General features: G+C 38.7%; 2 protein-coding genes and 1 non-coding gene across 10 annotated transcripts in view; all 3 read left to right on the top strand.

The window, feature by feature from the left end:
* The window catches only part of LOC106671524 (obscurin), a 134,459-nt gene that overhangs the window by 22,693 nt on the left and 92,520 nt on the right, over positions 1 to 19,246 (top strand). For all 8 annotated transcript variants that reach the window (XM_014402441.2, XM_014402444.2, XM_014402450.2 and 5 more), the window contains one exon: positions 16,373 to 16,491. In XM_014402441.2, coding sequence (XP_014257927.1) covers positions 16,373 to 16,491 — 119 coding nt within the window. The remainder of the gene's footprint in view (positions 1 to 16,372; positions 16,492 to 19,246) is intronic.
* On the top strand, positions 5,980 to 10,292 carry LOC106671546. Its single transcript, XM_014402460.2, has one exon. The coding sequence runs from the start codon at positions 6,236 to 6,238 to the stop codon at positions 10,175 to 10,177; it is 3,942 nt and encodes a 1,313-aa protein (XP_014257946.1). The 5' UTR covers positions 5,980 to 6,235; the 3' UTR covers positions 10,178 to 10,292.
* Positions 18,097 to 18,169, top strand: Trnag-acc. The gene has a single exon. It is a non-coding gene; the product is annotated as a tRNA-Gly (tRNA).

Here is a 19,246-nt window from a genome sequence, read left to right as displayed (position 1 = left end):
GGCGGATGAAGTGAAACTAGAGCATGCGTGCGGTTGTTTCCCGTTCCTAAAATGAACTTTAGGTTCATTCAACAGACAGTCTAGGATGTTTCCATAATCGCTGTGAACCCCCTGCGTCATCTGGGCAGATGGATTGCGTCTTTTCTTTAACTCAAGCTCGTATTTAAGTTAATAGTCTTCTGCCCTTCGCTTCACACGCATTTTACAAACTTTCTTAAATTTTTTATATCATATACCGATGATAGTTTGTAAAATAACACTAGGAACGGTTTTTTTTTAAATTTTACGATTGGGCGATTGGATTGGGTCATTTTGTAATTTTAGTTCCACAATTCTTTGCGCGCAATCTTGCATTGCTCAAGGGTTTGAAAATAAATCAATTTCATTTTACACTACATATCTCAATAAATTCATATTTAATATTCCCCAAATCAGGGGTAGATCATCCTAAGATAAGAAGAGAATCGTTCTTTCTCGAATCAGAATAGACAGGTACTTATAAGCCAGAGCGCGCCTATGAATGGCATGCAATGAAAGTTTGATTGCATCCTACATGATTTCAGGGTTTCATGCCTTGGCTCCATATAGAGAGCGAGTAGGCATGCCAGTCAACGAGAACCATCAAAACAGCATGTTTCAGTGTGCGATGTTCTGATTTTTTTAAAAGAAACAAGGGTCTTCAATAGAGGGAATAATTCTTTCGTAGTCTGGTAAATGTTTCGTGTAATTGATAGTATTTATTAGCTAGAATGTATGATTTGAAAATTTCGTCTGTCATTTAGATTAGTTGGAAAGTTTGTGTATGTGGGGAGATTTTGAGTAATTCGTCTCCGTGCTTCACCGAATGTAGTATTACATTTGGGAAAGAATATATATTTAGAATGACTGTGGGTGTGAATGTTTAGATGAAAATACCTTGCGTTCAGGCCGAAATGAACTAGCTGCCCGAAACACCTTAGCATTTGCCAAAAACGATCCATCAGAAAATGTGTTAAGAACCCTTAAAGAAGAAAGGTTTTTAGTTGAGATAAAAAAGTCAATGGGACGAGCGGGATTCGAACCCACGATCTTCGGCTAGATACGCCGCTGCTCTACCACTTGAGCTATCGTGACCTCGGACACTAACTTCCCATCTCAACCCCACNGGTTGAGATGGGAAGTTGGTGTCCGAGTGGATCGAGGTCACGATAGCTCAAGTGGTAGAGCAGCGGCGTATCTAGCCGAAGATCGTGGGCTCGAATCCCGCTCGTCCCATTGACTTTTTTATCTCAACTAAAAACCTTAATTAATTGTTCTAAGGAAAAATGAACTAATATGTAAAAGGTTACTCTGTGGTGACTGTCACTGGCTTAGAAAAACTGCTTCGATCATACTTCTGCCTTCCAAACAACATCCAATGAACCCTTCTACATCTAAATAGAAGCTAAGGTTAAGTATGCTCATAAAAGCCTTCACCAGAAATAGGAAAGAGGCTTTCATGAAGCAAGTCAGGCCGGATGATACAAGAAATTGAGCTGACACGGAAGTTATATAATCCACTTGGTATTCTGGATGACGTTCAGAGAAAGCATTGGCCCTACAATAAAGACGGCCAGGTTCTAGTATGTACATGTGGCTTACTATAATTTCCATTAGGCGTGACTCTTGATTTGACAATGCCCCCACCGTGCAACCTTCAGCCAATGAATCAGGGGCTCAACGAGTTCTCAATGCTAACAAACAACCAATACAACCCAAAAGCCACAGGGTCCTCCCAACTGCTCGTACACCTCGCCCAGTTTGCTGGACTGCAATATTCGCATTGAGTTCTTCATCAGGCTCATCAACACTCACGGTACTGCACAAAACATGGCTCGCACGGCACGAGAGTCAAAACAACACCATCACATTAAAATAGTGACCCCAATATGATTATGCGACTGCGAACTTTTTTACGTGCTGGGAGGAATACGGCACTCTTCGGTTTGGACAGCCTCCATTATTAGGCCTTACGAAAGTTTCCACCAGATTCACCATTACTTCGAAACTGCCTTTCAAATATCAGCTTATGAATAACCTCTCTATTTCACCAGGGTTAACCACAAGGTCTACAACCAATCTAGTATGTATGATTAAAACAAAAAAATATAATTTCGGCCCCGACATACTTACAAATGGGCTTTTTTTCGAAAACACCGGCACCCTGAGGGTTTATATGACCTCTGCTGTTGCGAATCCAAAAAAATAAAATCTTTATAAAAAGATAGTTCTTACTCTCAGTTACAACCACGTCTCTCGGTGAGAAGCTGGTTTTTAATGCCGCTCAATTTTGAACGTGGGAGTTATAACACAACTAAATATTAAATTAATAAATACTGTAAAAAAATTTATAAATTAGTGATTAATTTGTAGGTTTTTATTAATTAATACAAATTAAAATAAAAAATAATACATTAATAATAGATTAGTAATAAGTATAATGATAAAATTAAATACTAAAAATATTTAGGTATTAATTAATTTGTACAGTAATATTACTTAGGTACATATTTAAAATAGGAGGTAAATCAAAATCTATTATATTATTAATGCATTTATCTCCATGTTCTATTTTAAATTTTTTAATTTCCTATTTCTCAACCCAATCTAGTTCAACAAAAGGAGTTTGAAACTGTCTAACACTGTTATATTTAAATTTAAATTGTGTTTCGTTTCATTTAGATGGTCCTTAAATTCCGAAAATTTGTTTGATTTAGGTAAGTGTTCTTTAACTCTCGTTTTAATTTCTCTACCCCTTTGTCTCTGTATATTTAAAGCTGCCGATAGACGGTCAATATTATTGTACAATATAGATTGCACAATAATTTGACGCTTGCCCCTTAACGTTCAATATATTGTACAAAATTTTGTTTGTGCAATGAACTTGAACAGTTTGAAGGTGATATTGAAGTTTGTGCAATATTTTCCACTTGTTGATACTACACAAACTGACCGATATTGCGCAATAATGCCAACAGACAGTGCAATATTTTCCGGTTGTACAATATATTTTCAACTTTTCGTCCATCATGCAATGTATTGCACAAACTTTCAATATCGTCTACACACGATCAATTAAATTACACAACCCAAAATATTGTGCAATAATATTGATCGTCTATGGGCCGCTTAATATCACAATCATTACAATTAAGTTGGTAAACCCTGCTTTTTGCCAAGTTGTCTAAGCGGCCCATAGACGGTCAATATTATTGTACAATATAGATTGCACAATAATTTGACGGTTGCCACTTAACGTTCAATAATATTGTACAAAATTTTGTTTGAAGGCGATATTGAAGTTTATGCAATATTTTGTGCAACCACAAACGTGCGAACTGTACCACTTATTCATACTTCACAAACTGATTGATATTGCGCAATAATGCCAACAGACGGTGCAATATTTTCCAGGTTGTACAATATATTTTCAACTTTTCGTCAATCATGCAATGTATTGCACAAACTTTCAATATCGTCTACACACGATCAATTAAATTGCTCAACCCCAAAATATTGTGCGATAATATTGATCGTCTATGGGCCGCTTTAGGTTTCGAGAAGACATTCTAAGTGAACATTCACCTTTAAAAGCTACTTCAAAATCTTCTTGTTGAATAATTTTTCCTACTTTTTCTGATGGTTCACCAATGAATGGCAAACGATCGAAAAGCTAATGATTCATTTTGTGTAGAGCGGCTGAGTCCTATTGTTGCTTCTTTTAAAGTTAATTTTTTTATCCTTTTAACAAGCAACCCATCAATAAATATTTTATGATATCCGTTGGTTTTCGCTAAGGTTTTAATAGCTGGTTATTCTTTTTTATGGTTAGCAGTTGTTAAAGGGAGTTTTAACACATGCTAACACCAAATGAAACTACAGCGTTTTGGGCCCATGAGTGACAAGAATCTGCTGGTATCTTGGTGTCTGTGATTGTGGCTTTTCCACAAACGCCTATTTCTATTCGGTTGCTTAATATGGACAGTTTTAAGTTTAAAAAGTTTAAACAACCTCTTATTAATTTCCAATGTAAAATTTATATTACGGTGTAAAGAATTAATTAGTTGGAGGAATTCTTTTAGATCCTCTATTGTTCCGGACCATTTGCATAAAATATCGTGTACTTTGGTGTCCAAAAAAAGAACAATACAGATATAATTAACTTTTTGTTTGATTTGAAAAGAATTGTTTCAAAATTATCCATGATATTTCGGCACAATGTGGGGATACTGGGGACCCCTTTCGTTTCATAAAATTTATTATTGAATTTACATCAATTAGATAGTAGGCATACATTTAAGAGGTGTATTATATCTTCTTTTTTTTAATTCGTTAATAGAATTCCACGTAAGTTTTTGTTTTATAAGTTTTGTACATCCTTTAACAGGGATATTTGTGAATAAATTGGTAAAATCAAATGACACCAAAACCCAGTCGTAAGGTATATTTATTTTCTTTAATTGGTTTATCAATTCTAAAGAATTGTTAATACCGAATATAGGTTTGAAATTGATGTGAGTTGTAATTGTTTTATCAATGGTAATCACGAGTTTTTGGCATGGAAATATTAAAAGTACACAACTGGTCTTATAGGTTTTCCTTTTGAATTTTGTCCGTACCGTTTAGCAATGGGGGTTTCGGGTTCATTGGTATTAGTTTTTTAACTGCATATTGGTTTAAGGTGGGATATATTTTTATTTTTTTATGATCGTTATTGTTTAGAAATTCTTCAACTTTAGAAACGTATTTTTGATGTTATATTCTATTTCCTTTAATCAGCCAATGACCTCTCTATTTAAACCGACTTTATCAGATCCAAAGATTAGTTCTCATCATTAATAGAGCAAGCAGCCAACATAAGCGACAACGAGGGTCCGCTCAAATACTCACACTCATCGCTCACTCCACACCGACTTGGCCCACTGAGCTTGACTTCTTGAGGTGTCAAGGATAGATGGGATCTGAAGTTATGCGTAGATAGATAAGTTGGATACGAAATAAGAAGCTTGTTATGGTTTGAATGTTTATGGAATGGAGTGCTTAGACTCTTTGATGGTTGGAACGGGTGGTTAATAAGGCTTTTGTTGTGTAGTGTGATGACCACCAAAGGTCACCACTACTGCGGAACTGCTTCCGACGAGAGTTTCTCTACAGTAACATAATAAATGATCCTCAGCACACAATTCTCTCCCTAAATCTTAAACGCAAATTGGATAAAATTTCTAAAGCTGGATACACGAAAAAGTACAGTCCCATTGTTGGTAGACGAAGAACGACTGCTTTGTAGATACCTCATACTTAATTTGTCTAACCTATGTTATTTCAAAATATGAGGATGGCGTTGCATTATGTTACATGTATTGGTTTATCTCTTTTCATCTGAAGTATTGTGTGATTTTTGTGGAGCCTAGATTCTTTTATACAATGCTGAAGATGGGGAGCAGCCGAAACGCGTCTGACAGACCAACCGAGACATTAAACAGACCAAAATGATTTGAAATCGTTGTTGATGTAAACGTCTTGTTAATAAATGGGGTTATTTTTGTCAAAATCAAGCTTGTTCGTTTGATTTGCGTCGAAATACAGTTACAAGGGCAATGAGTATAGTGCGTTCCAATATTTATATTACTACATTTGATGTTAATTAATTATAGATGAATCCGAGCTTCGATTGTCGATAAATGGATGTAATTATAATTAATCTGTCCGAGCCAAGATGTTCTAATAATAAATTATTAATAATTATCGATTTGGGACATTGATTGATCGAGGATGAGAAGGTGACGTCCTTTCCTGCTCGGCGCGTCTGGACGATTTAAACTTTGCAAATCTACTTTTTGTCAATCGATAAATATATATATTCAATTAATTTTTACGACGTGGCAGTATAAATTTAGAATGATATGGGGCTATGCTTTGGAACATTGTAGAAGGTTGAGTGGGCCTGCGCGAAAGCCTTGTCTTCATGCCAACTTGAAAACTAAAACAGAACAGTGTACTACCGCTCTTCGAACAAGTAGTTTCTCGGGATAAATCGGTTTTCAGTACGTTCAGTGGCCGGTTGAAGAAGTCTGTTTGGCGTATATTTCTCTTCGGAGACGAGGATATGTGACAAAAACCTGGCGACCGTTTCGAAGAAAATTGAAAAAATAGACTGAGAATCCAGGATAAGTAGTGTAAAAACAAAGAGACGATCGTGACATAGTAACAGTGAAGAATGACGACGTTTTGTCGTATAACTGGTAAAAGCAGGGGTCTTCCTAAGCCCAACTATTTTCCGTTATTGCCACCGATTTCACCCGCGGATGCGAAACGCTTCTGCCGCATCACAGGAAAAGCTTACGGCCTTCCAAGCCATCATTATATACCAGTGCTTGTGAGCAAAGCTCGAAACAAAAAGAAACATTCGGAAAAACCTCACGTTCTCATCGCTGGCTACCGGTATGTCTTCCCCTGCCTGAAAGACGCGCCTACTCTGATCCAGCTTTTAGAAGAGAAAGAGGAAATAAGTGACGGTCGGTATGTTTATGCCGTGAAAGAGAGGAAATACGGTTTAGTGTTTTCCGCAAAGCTTGAGAAAGCCGTTCGTGACGGCGACGTGCGAGACGTCATGCTCGCCAAAGACGCCGACACTGTACTTTTGAAAATGAAAAAAGGTGGTGATATTTCCGTAGAAGTGCGAGCATTGGATCTTCAAGAAATCGGAGATCTTTTCGAGGGGCAAGGGATAACGACAGTCGTCAAAAAGAAAAAACCTACTTGTACAGACTCCATAAGAAAAATTTTCGAAGACAAGGAAATCGCATCCGAACAGGAAGCGATAGAAGCAGAAAGACCTCGCAAGAAAGCCGCCAAAGGGGTGAGGAGTTGGAAGAACGTAGAACCTACGCACATTGATAACGTAGAAAAACCGTCTTTTGATAAATGGGAGTGGAAAAATTTTGAAGCGAATGGAATCGAAGGCCAAACGATTTCCACGCCAGCACCTATATCTCTTAAACCGACTTGTGTTGACTTGAGTGTATCAACGCCCGGTATAATCCAGCAACCTTACATTTCCGACGAATATACTAATCTGCAAACGGCCCAAATCGTAGCACCTTTCAAGCCGTTGAAACTAGAGGTTGATTCGACGCTTGTCCAAAACGTTATGAATATGTCTGCAGATAAACTTGAAAAAACGACAATCTGTGAAATTTCACATGATGACCTCCCTCAACTTCAGGACGTGAGGGAACTCGTAGAACTGATAGATCAAGGAACAGTTGTAGAGAAAAACGGAACACAGGGAATTGAAGTGAAACGAGAAAACTCTTTTAAGTTCATCGTAGGTCAGACAGTCGAGACGTCTAAAGGGTCGCAATTCATCCCAGGACAGACGATGCAGAGTCCATCTGGGGAAATGTTCGTCCCGGGTATAGTCACTATCACAGAAAACGGTCCTAAATTACTCCCAGGATTGGTGATCCCTGTCGATGGGAAAAACGAATTTATCGCAGGTCAAATTACTCTCACTTCATCGGGAGAGAAGTTCGTCGCCGGACAGCATATTCAAACGAGCGAAGGCGTCAAATTCCAACCTGGACAGACTGTTTTGACCGAAGACGGAATAAAATTTATACCGGGACAAATTCTAGACGACCGTTTCATTCCGGGTCAGACAGTGACTACTGAATCTGGGCCTCAGTTTATTGCAGGTCAGACAATCGAATCCGTGAACGGTACGACGTTGATTCCTGGTCAGAGTATGTGGTCAGAGGACGGCTGGCAGTTCGTACACGGTGTCACAATGACTGTGGATTCTTGCAGCAAATTCGTCCCCGGCCGATACGTAACGGATCCTGAGAGCAAAGAGTTGACATTTATTCCAGGCCAGTACGTGAATGAAAACAACAGAGAGGAATTTGTGCCGGGCGTCACGGTAAACGACAACGGCTTGAAGTTTATAAACGGGATGTCGATATCGACTCCAGAGGGTCATAAGTTCGTCCAGGGACGAGTCGTAAGCGGTCCTACTGGAAACAGATTCGTTCCAGGCACTAGTCAAACGTTGGATGGAGAAACGATATTCTCACCAGCGAAGGAAACGAACGAATTGGCCTACATCGATTCCGAAATTTCTTTTCAACCTATATCACCAGCTATTACAAACATATTACCGAAAGGGCTTTATTCGGAAGGGGTGTATGGGCACATGGTCCAGTCGTCTCACGGAGTGGAGTTTTTTCCTGGACCTGCAACTTCTTTACCAGCTGGCAAAGTTGTTCCTGGAAAATTGATAAGAGGGGAAGAAATGAAATTCGTTCCAGGGTTGATGATAGAAGACAGTTTCATCCCGGGGCAAGTCGTCATGACAGATCGCGGGGAGCAATTCATCCCCGGGCAGGTAATAGAAACGGCCGAAGGTCCCAAGTTCGTCCCAGGGCAGATAATCCACACGTCAGAAGGTGCCAAATTTGTCCCTGGGCAGGCAGTTGAAACGGAAGAAGGGCCGAAATTCGTTCCCGGTCAAATTGTGGAAACGAAAGCCGGGCCTACATTTATCCCAGGCCAGGTTATTTTCACAGACGAGGGCGGTTCGAAATTTGTTCCCGGGCAAGTCGTAGAAACGATCGAAGGTCCGAGATTCGTCCCTGGACGAGTTATCGAAACAGGTGATCATGTGACGTTCATCCCCGGCCAAGTGGTCGAGACGTCTGAAGGACTGCGCTTCGTCGCGCAGGATCTTTCAGGAGAAAACGGAAACAGCGAGTTTACAGTACAAGGATTTGAAATATCGCCAGAGGAATTGAAATTGTTACAGCCTATGCTTACCGGGGCAAACGCCGTCGACGCTCGAGAAATGACCATCGATTCTAGAATGCTAAGGCAACTTTCAGAAGCCGGTATGGCTATAGGAAGACAAGTCAATGTCGATATACCCCAGGTCAACGTTAAAAGCGCTCCAGCTATGAGCACGGCGTGTTCTCTCGCCCAAAAATTCAAATTAGACCCTGTCACAACGGTTAAACTGAGCGAGATAATCGCAGCAGTCGTACAAATCGGCAAGCTTGGAGAAATAATAGGAACATCTGAAGAAATCAAAGTCCTCAATGGAATCTTGGAGAGAGTAGTTCATTGCAAAAACAACGAAGAAGCTTATAAGCTCATATCGAATATAATTGAAAAAGAATTTAACTCAAATATGTTGAACGGTGTTGATAAACTACACTCATACATCACATCGTCAGAATCGCCGTTGAGAAAGTTGAACAAAGTCAATGTGATGAAGGAAGTTTTGAACTGTCATGTAAAAACGGACGATTTGTTGGACAAATTTGCCATTGTGATGAACGAGGAAGATGACAACGTTAGCGTCGCCCTCCAATACTTTTCCGAAGTCCAACCGGAAATCCTAGATTCAATCGTTCAACGGTTTTCGGACACGGTCGGGAAATTGGAAGGCGAGAAAGAAGTCGTCGAAACTCTCCATCGCGCTATCGTCGCGACCGTCCGCGAATCCTCGGAACAGAGCATAGTCGATCTTTTGAAAAACACGGAAAACCTCGATCTGAAAACGTTGATCCTGGAAGCAGTTGGGCTCGCTAAGGCTCTCGACATGCACGACACGGCCGTCACGCTCCTTGGCATTTTGTCAAACCCGAAATGCACCAATATATTAGCCGGTGATAGGGTCACTCTGGAAATACTCAGGCGATTGACAGTTATGAGGAAACTGGCCGAAAGAAGGCCGGAATTGCTAGCGGCATTGAAAAACCTACATACAGATCCGTACCGTGCCAGAACCGACCCAGCACTCCGACAGCTCGTCAAGGAGAGCGCTGCCCTTCTCGTCATTCCGGAAGAAGGGGTCACTTCTAAAACCATACCCACTTCACTTTTCTTCTCCCAGAACTCTCTAGCCATGGAAGAATTCCTTTACAAAACAAAACGCGTTTTCAGCATACTCGTCATCATCAAAAACGGGATACAAGCTATTATACCGAGGGAAGCGTCACATTCCGTACTGACGGGCTCTGTTCCTTACGTCGTCCTGGATGAAAAAGGGCTGCATTATTTTCAACCGAAACATGTTTTCAGTGCTTTGAGACTTCCCAAAATAGCCACTCATTGGTTTTCTCTATACAAGTGTGAATTAAAAGATGTACTCACTAATTAGCCTTTCAGTTTGATTGAATTTGTACTTACTTAAACATATTGTGATATTTTTTTAATAATCGAACTATTTAAAAAAAGTTCAGGCTTATCAATCTTAGACTTTAAAAAAAACAAGTTAATCAGTGTTGTATCAGGTTGTAGATTTTTTTTTACTCCGCTGTTACCTAATATTGATTTATAAATGAACGTTCCTAGGTTCATATTGTTTGATAAAGGCTGTGTGCTTTCTAGTTATTACTGACTAATTTAGATTTATGGGACCAACTGTACGTTTGGCAAACAGTGCATTTCTCTTCAAATCCCTCTATAAATAATTTACTAAAGGGTTCAAATTGTATATGTTCGACAGAATCGCTGGTTTTGTTATGTATATACGTATATGTACATAATATAGTATAGTTTTGTTGATGTACAATAGAAGGAAAAATGTACCATTTTTTTCAGTGAGAACTGATTGTGATTAATATGATTATGTTTTCGTCGTTTTAATAAACGTATTTGTTTTTAGTATATTGTCTTTTTTATTAATTTTTTATTGTGTTCTCAATCACCAAATCCACCATAGTTTCCATTAGCTAGAAGTTATTCATATTTTAAAAAAAAACCAATCCCAATGAAAGGGATTTACAACAATTTAACGATGTTCCTTCGTAAATCTAGTCAAATGTCCTATAATAATTTTTAAAAAAATTGCATATAGCTGTCGTTGAAAGGTCCTTACTGGATACTCTGGACAGATATTTTTATCTTCTTTTACTTGTAGAACAGATGTATTTGTTTTGACTGAAAAGTAAGTGTTCGTATGTCAACCTCGTATAATAGAGTGGGGATGATATTATGTATTCTATGTATATGTAAATATTATATATTCTACAATTCAGATCGGTCATTCGACTGAAAATGCGTGCTTCTATGTCCATCCAGCCCACCGACGCTGTCATCTCCCTTTAAAAACGCCTTTTCAGCATAGTCCTCAAATTTTTATGGCATTTTTAGCGACAGAGGGTCATACCATAGTCAGGTCCTGACTTCTCCGCATCTAGACAAGACGGAACGTGGGACTTAAATAGTCTCTTCCATGCTCAGGGACTACTTCAACACTGGTGGGACATATCGAGGAATTTTTCTCACATATAATTATTTTGCCCAAAATGAAGTCTAATCTTAATTGGGTGAAATGATCCCTTATCTACAATGCACTTCTTCCGAGAGGCACCTATTGGCGAAGTTTATTATAAATGAGAGCTTATTCGACGATTCGGCACTAGGTTCTTCTATTCTTGCTAATAAATACTTTCATTTGCTCAAACCATATAACAGTCACAAAAACTGATACCGTATAGAAATAGAATACCTTTATTTTCTTCAAAAATCAGAACAGATGACCTAAAGACTAGGTAGTCAAATAAAATTCTCATATCAGGTGGCATTCCTACTCGCTCTCTACATTCAGCCATGAACGACATACACCCTCCAATCAAGTGGGGACATTTCCCTACATGCCGGATTCACGCTGGCTTTGCAGCAAAAGTAGGGGTCTTCACATGGCCCATTCTTAATAAGGTAAAGACCTCCATATCATCTACGATTTACGCTGAACTAAGAGGTTGCCTATTACCTTTGGACCAAACCCCGCGTGTATGTTCGGCATGTAGAAAAAGGTTGATGTGTTCCCCTATTGAAGGGCGTCATTCCTAGGTTCCATATAAAGAGCGTGTAGGAATGCCATCTTGTAAGAGAATTTGAGCAGCGAGTATCTGAGTCTCCTGTTCTGAGAACCAGAGATTTTTCTGTTCCTATTATATGGTTTGGCTAATTGGAAGCGTTTATTAGCTAGAATAACGGGAAGCTAAACGTGGAAATAATGTTAAAAAACCTAGAGACAAGCTTGTCATGAATCAGCAAAAAACATTTTCATCATATCTCCATTGAGTCATTCCGGCTTAGTGGAAATTAGAAGGGTACTGACCTACGTGGATAGACAATCAGCCTCTTCGTTACTCTTCTGTCCTATGTGCCTTGGGCCAAGGCAAGATTTTATTTTTTATTCCTACTTCGCCCAGGATGCAGTACCATACTATATGTGTTCTTACATCTAAGGCCAGTGCTTTGAGTGCAGCTTGTACATTAGAATAGATCTTTTTGTCAACAATATATTCCTTAGGAACTGAGGGATGTTCTTTGATGTGTGATTTGGACAAATTCCCCATGACAACTCATTAATGGCAATGTCGAGACGATTCAGCTTAGGAAAATGTGTCTAGAAAAAGCACCAAAGCGAAGAAACCAGGAGTCCAGTTAAGAAGCTGTTCTTTGTTCCTTCTTCTCCCAAGGAACTCAGGCAATCCCATGCTTTACGTGACCTTAACTTATCATGGCAGGCCTGTTTGGTTTTTGAGCCGTCCGTGTACCAAGAGAATCGGCGTTGACTGTTTGTTACTTTTTCCCTTTTTTTGGTAATATAATTTTTAAATATAATTTGGGACTTTATTTACTGAATTTTTGCATTTGGAAAACATTTCAAAAATTATTCTTCGTCATTCAAGATGTGGATTTATTTGTTGTGGCTCGTATTAAGCCAAAAGATTTTGACGAAGCGGAAAGTTTGAAAGTTTAAATTTAATCTGGACTCCCGCCACAAAAGATGTTCCCTTCATGATGGGTAAAAACAGAGGATTTTGCGCGGTTTAGAAGGAGTACGGACACCATGCGACGGGATTCAAATAATGTTTGATTTGGTTTATTGGCTGTTCCTCGTTGTGTTAATTTTCCCTCTCACATCGGCAAAGAAAAATGGACGAACTCGACCACAGACAACCATTCAGTCACCACTAATTTGCTTCTTATTTGGCAGTCGACCAGACGTCTGATCGACATCTAACCACTGACCCGATCGGCGTCCATTGTCATACACGGTCCATTTTTAGCCTCCTCGTATTACGCGCTCAGGAGATGACTTGTCTTTTGACGTACAAGCCGAGTTAACATAAATCTTTTGGCCTCAGGTCCTCGAATTTTTCATATTTTCTGAGTAATTTTTAGTCTCTAGAAACTGGCCACTTAATAGTGCCAAGATATGACGTGCTGTAAGTTTTCTGACAAGTTAATTAGTTGGAAGCGTAATTTAATTATTCAACACAGAAACAAAATATATATAACAACTTACAACATATGAAAAGATAAGTACATTTAACATTTGGACGTGAACTGCACCTCATTTTATTTCTTATCTTGTATACTTTTACATATTAGTAAAATGTCGAATTGGGTAGAAAAGACGCTTTGCATAAAGAAAGTTACGTTTATTTTCTAATTTTGACCTTAACCTGTTTATATACGTATTTCCTGCCCTTGAAACAGCAGAAAAATTTAATATTTCAGGGAGACATTGCGAAGAGATTCGCCGGGTTTCGAAAATAGAAATGGAAAGAATCAAAATGTGCACACCTAAAGATTGTCAGTCGTCCTTTGACAAACCCCGAACCTTGGATACGTTAATAACCAGGAGTCAGTCCAAAGAAGCATTTAATCGGCCGTGAAACATATTGGCAGGAAATACACATGCCCGAAAATGTATCCTCTCCATTAATCCACCTTGATTTGGTTCAATACTTCAAAACAAGGTATTTTTCGACCTACTTTGTTTTTGCTTGAAAGACATAAAAATGAGGTCTTACTCAACGTCACCCTTGAGCTGGTAACAGGTGCACTGATAAAACTAACGCTGTTTTGGCACTTTTTCTAGACACATTTTACCAAACTGGATTGTCTGGACGTTGACATTACTTCGGACTCATTACTGAAGGGAAATTTTCCAATTGGGAAAAAAATTGGAACCGAATGAGGTTAAGTTTATAATAAAGTTCACTAATTTCGTGGTCCGCTTGACCAATTAATATACTACAATTAATTAAGGTTTTTAGTTGAGATAAAAAAGTCAATGGCACGAGCGGGATTCGAACCCACGATCTTCGGCTTGATACGCCGCTGCTCTACCACCGGAGCTATCGTGACCTCGATCCACTCGGACACCAACTTCCTATCTCAACCCAACCTTTTCAGTTTTCCCTCCTTTTTGCCATTTTTCAAATGTCGCGTAATCGGTTTGGATTCTCGACGACAAAAAGGATTTTGAAAAATGGCAAAAAGGAGGGAAAATTCAAAAGGTGGGGTTGAGATAGGAAGTTGGTGTCCGAGTGAATCGAGGTCACGATAGCTCAGGTGGTAGAGCAGCGGCGTATCAAGCCGAAGATCGTGGGTTCCAATCCCGCTCGTGCCATTGACTTTTTTATCTCAACTAAAAACCTTAATTAATTGTTTATACTAAAGAACGTCCACTTCGGTCCCTGGGAATATATTATTAACAAAAAGATAAATTCTAACGGACTAGCTGATCAGAGCACGTATTGTATAGTACTTCGCCCTGGGTGAAGTAGGAATAGAAAATAAAATCTTGCCTTGGTCCTAAGGCACATAGGGCAGAAGGGTAACGAAGAGGCTGATGTACTATCCAGGGAGGGATTGTCAAAAGGACCAGTGGGACTACAACCCTTCTAACATCCCATTAACTAAGCTGGAACGTTTCAACGTAGGCATCATGACAACACCTTTACATCTTTGTGATTAATGACAAATTTGCCTCTAGGTTGTTCAATATTATCCCCATATCTAGCTTCCCCTTATTCTAGCTAATCAATACATTCAATTAGTGCAATCATATAACAGACTCACAAAAATGATTTCGTATAGAGTCGAAGACCCTTATTTCCGACGAAAACCCGAACAGGTGACCCAAATACTCACTGCTCAAAAACAATTCTCATATAGTGTGGCATTCCTACTCGCTCTCTATAAGAAGCCAAGAAATGATGACCTTCAATTAAGTCGAATACATCCAGCGACCTTTCTCTACATGCCGGACACAAACACCAGCTTTAGACCAAAACTAAGAGTCACCTCTTATGTCAGGGTGAATCGTAGAAGCGGGAACATCTTCAACGTATTAGGAATGGGCCATGTGAGGTTGACAATCAGACACTTACTTTCGAGCCAAAGCCAGTGTGTGTTCAGTATGTAAAGAGAGTTGGTTAATGTTTTCCACTTGATTGGAGGGTATATGTCGTCCATGGGTCCATATAGAGAGCGAGTGGTAAGAATTTTACTTGACTAGTAAAGTTATTCTGCTCTATACGGTTTTTTGTGACTGTTATATGGTTTGTGTAATTGAAAGTATTTATTAGCAAGAATAAGGAGAACCTAGTGCCGAATCGTCGAATAAGCTCTCATGTATCATGAACTTCGTCAATAGGTGCTCCTCGGAGGATCTGAATCGTACATGTAGGATCATTTTCATTCGTTTAAGAATGGGTCATGTGAGATTGACACGGATACTTAATTTTGGGCCGGAACAATTATTTTTCCAGTATGCTGAGAAAAATTGATCGATATGTCCCACTTAATTGAAGATTATCTTTCCTTGGCTCCGTATAGAGAGCGAATAGAAATGTCACCCGATGTGAGATTCGTGCTTGTATGGTTTATGTGAATTATTAGCTAGAATAACGGGAACCTCAACTCCTCTAAAGTATCTTCCTTATGGGCCAGGACAAGTCGTACCATCGGCTTTGGAGTCAATAGATAACCTATGATGAGATGCCTTTGGTACCGAACTTCGGACTCCCAGGTCGCATCAGTCCCATCTTAAAACTATTATCTGAACAACGGAAGCAGTGACTCCAAGCGGCTCTCCTAAATGAGGTCTGTCGACCTTAGCTGGAACGTCAACTAGTACAGAAGATAGAAAGCATTGGGTGTCTATGTCCGGATGTTAAAGATTCTCAGTTACTGATTCAACTCAGCTGAGTAAAGAGCCTGTACCTGAATCGACCAATTTGTTGCTTTAGTAACATCGTCTCCTTGTGCAATATCCCAGTTATCATTGCATATTTTGTTGCTTAGTCCATTTTCATGGTTTTCTTTAAAAAGTCATTAATTACAAAATTTGTTTGTGTGTGTTTGTTTATTATAAAGTAAATTCTAGAAGAAATATGGACCTCCTTTCGGAAAATTTATAACAAGGAAGACAGTGCCAACTGGTTTGGCAATTGAAAAGGTCTCATGTTTTAAGCTTGGTAGCATCGGAGATTAAGTTTTTAATAAAACTCCACGTTCATTAATTGTCAATTTTTGTTGACAGGGTGGAGCTGAGGTGTTCACCGTGTCGCAAGATTTCAAAGCAGACGAACCCGATGCGGTGAGCGTGCACAGAGGTGAAAAAGTGGTTTTGATGAACACCAGAAGCCAAGACCCATCGAAGTAAGTATCTACTACAAATTTAAATGACAAAAAAAAAGATTTTGTTTTACTGTTGTTCGTATTTTTAAAACCTGACTCATATTAAATTTTAACCCTCCTTTTTTGTAGGCACTTTTTCTTAATTTAAAATTAAAATGAACGATCTACTCAGATAGGAAACAAGATAACCCCATGATATTTTTTATTAACATTATAAGCTTTGTTTTTATGCTTTGCAAAGAAATAAAATCATTGGAAAATATCACATTATTGTTGGAGAGATACTTTGTTGGTTCCCCGGATAGGTCTGGTGAGTGACGTCTCAACCGACAGACATGCCTTAAAAGTACGATTAAAAATAAATAAGAGAGAAGCTCCTACATATCAAGAACAGGTAGATCTGAATCATAAAAAAGGATCATTCTAACCTGTCTAATAATTGACCGGGTAGAGTGGCCGATATTTCCTACTTAATTGAAGGGTGCCATTCTTTGGCTCCATATAGAGAGCGAGTAGGAATTTTTCGTAAGCTGTGGATCCTTGTGTCTCCTGTTCCGATTTTTCGGAGAAAATAATGGTATTTTATTCTATGGAGAATTATTTTCTTTTTTTTTGTTACATGGTTGGTGTAATTGAAAGTATTTATAAGCTAGTATAAATAGGGGAAATTAAAGAGGATCGCTTCTACCTCAACGACCTCAGCACGTTGTGCCATCTAAAAGACAAATTTTGATGGATCCTCTCAGCTGACCCAAGTACTGAGGTAGGGTAGACTATAAACGTAGACCGGTTCAAATTAAGGTGTGCTCTAATCTTAAAAGATAATCGCGTCCATCTCAGGATGTCGAACGGAATAGACCTAATAGACAGTCCTGGGACCCTAACTTCGGAGGCGGGACGGACCCTAGGTCTGAAGGAGAACTCCGACTGTCAAAACACCAAAGTTAAGCGGCTTACTGCTAGAAGTCATAAGCTTCTGTACATGAACGTGTATGTGAAGATGTGAGCATATACAGTGTGTTTAACTACTCGTACGACAAAGTTCGTCAGGAGCTTCTACTCCTCAAATGCAACAAAAAAGATTGTGTAACCATGGTCCGATCATAACCCTTTCGCAGCCATCCAAAATTTTATGTTGTTTTTTCTCAACTATCTTCAGTTTTCATCCTAAATCTACTCATTGCTCTTGAACTGATGATGCATTTTTGCATTTTTGAGGAAATCCATAAAAAGCATTGGAAAGAGCGTTAAATTTCCTCCAAGAAGGCCGCTTCTAAAACTTTCAATTTAACTTTTGGTAAAAAAAACACTACATGTTTCAAAAACTGCTAAATAAAAATATAAAAAATTGCAACCTCGTTAAAATTCACGGTAGAACTGGACAAATTTGATAATAATTTTTTCCTGAAATAAGTTTTGTATACCCTTTTCATTAATTATATCGAACCAAATCTCACAAATTTTATGTTAAATGGGTGACGCGGCGGTGTTTAAAAAAAAATTAGAGTGGAGTTATTCTAATGATTTTACTTTTTGTCCTGGGCGAATTTATTTCCCAACTGTAACTTAATAAAAACATTCAAAAGGTGGGGTTGAGATGGGAAGTTAGTGTCCGAGAGGATCGAAGTCACGATAGCTCAAGTGGTAGAGCAGCGGCGTACCTAGCCGATGGTCGTGGGTTCGAATCCCGCTCGTGACAATGATTTTTTAACTCAACTAAAAACCTTAATTAATTGAAAGATATTAATTAGTCAAGTGGGCCACGACAACTAGTGAATTTAATTTAAAAAAATTACAAAATGAAAGAAAAATCAAATAAAACACACAAAAAGAGACAAACATAGTGAAGTTCCAACAACCAAAACAGAAAATCAGAGATTACGATCTTCGGCTAGATACGCCGCTGCTCTACCACTTGAGATCGATCCACTCGGACATCATTTTCACATTTTTTTCATCTCAACTAAAAACCTTAATTAATTGTAATGATTTAATTGGTCAAGCGGACCACGAAATCTGTGAATTTAAAGAATTAAAATGAAGTACACTTCACTAAAGCTCTCCGTGGCCATTTCAATTGTCGTCGAGAATCCAAACCGATTACACGACATTTGAAAAATGGCAAAAAGGAGGGAAAACTCATAAGGTGGGGTTGAGATGGAAAGTTAGTGTCCGAGTGGATCGAGGTCACGATAGCTCAAGTGGTAGAGCAGCGGCATATCTAGCCGAAGATCGTGGGTTCGAATCCCGCTCGTGCCATTAACATTTTTTCATCTCAACTAAAAACCTTAATTAATTGTAATGATTTAATTGGTCAAGCGGACCACGAAATTAGTGAATTTAAACATATAATGTTGAAGTATACCTGCGAAAGGGTTGAGAATCGGGCATAATTCATACGAACTCTTTTATTGCATTTAAGGTGTAGAAGCACCTGACGTACTTTGTCATAAGATTAGTGAATCACCCTGTATAATTGACTGAAAAAAAAAAGAAAAAAAAAGAGGAAGAATGAGAAATCAATTGTTCTTTTTGAACAAAATCAGGAAGGATTCCTTTTGTTATATGAATATTTTTAATTTCTTGGGTTCCTTCAGATTCGGAAAACCTCCATATCCATTGGGGACAAATGATATCTTGAAGTGACTTTATTCTGGATTCCTACTTTGATGATTTCAATGAGAAAGCACTTTCTTAATACATATGTGAATCATGCGGCATTGTCAGGAGTGAAGTTGCTTGTATATATTTTCATATTATTATCTCGTTTAGTCGA

This window comes from Cimex lectularius, unplaced genomic scaffold, assembly GCF_000648675.2.
Source record: "Cimex lectularius strain Harlan isolate CLEC.00 unplaced genomic scaffold, Clec_2.1 scaffold4, whole genome shotgun sequence".
Taxonomy (NCBI): Eukaryota; Metazoa; Arthropoda; class Insecta; order Hemiptera; family Cimicidae; genus Cimex; species Cimex lectularius.
Note: the sequence above shows the minus strand (reverse complement) of the source record. Positions and strands in the feature narration are given on the sequence as shown.

Coding starts and splice junctions, on each gene's coding strand:
- LOC106671546 (XM_014402460.2), top strand. CDS start 6,236: ATGACGACGTTTTGTCGTATAACTGGTAAAAGCAGGGGTCTTCCTAAG.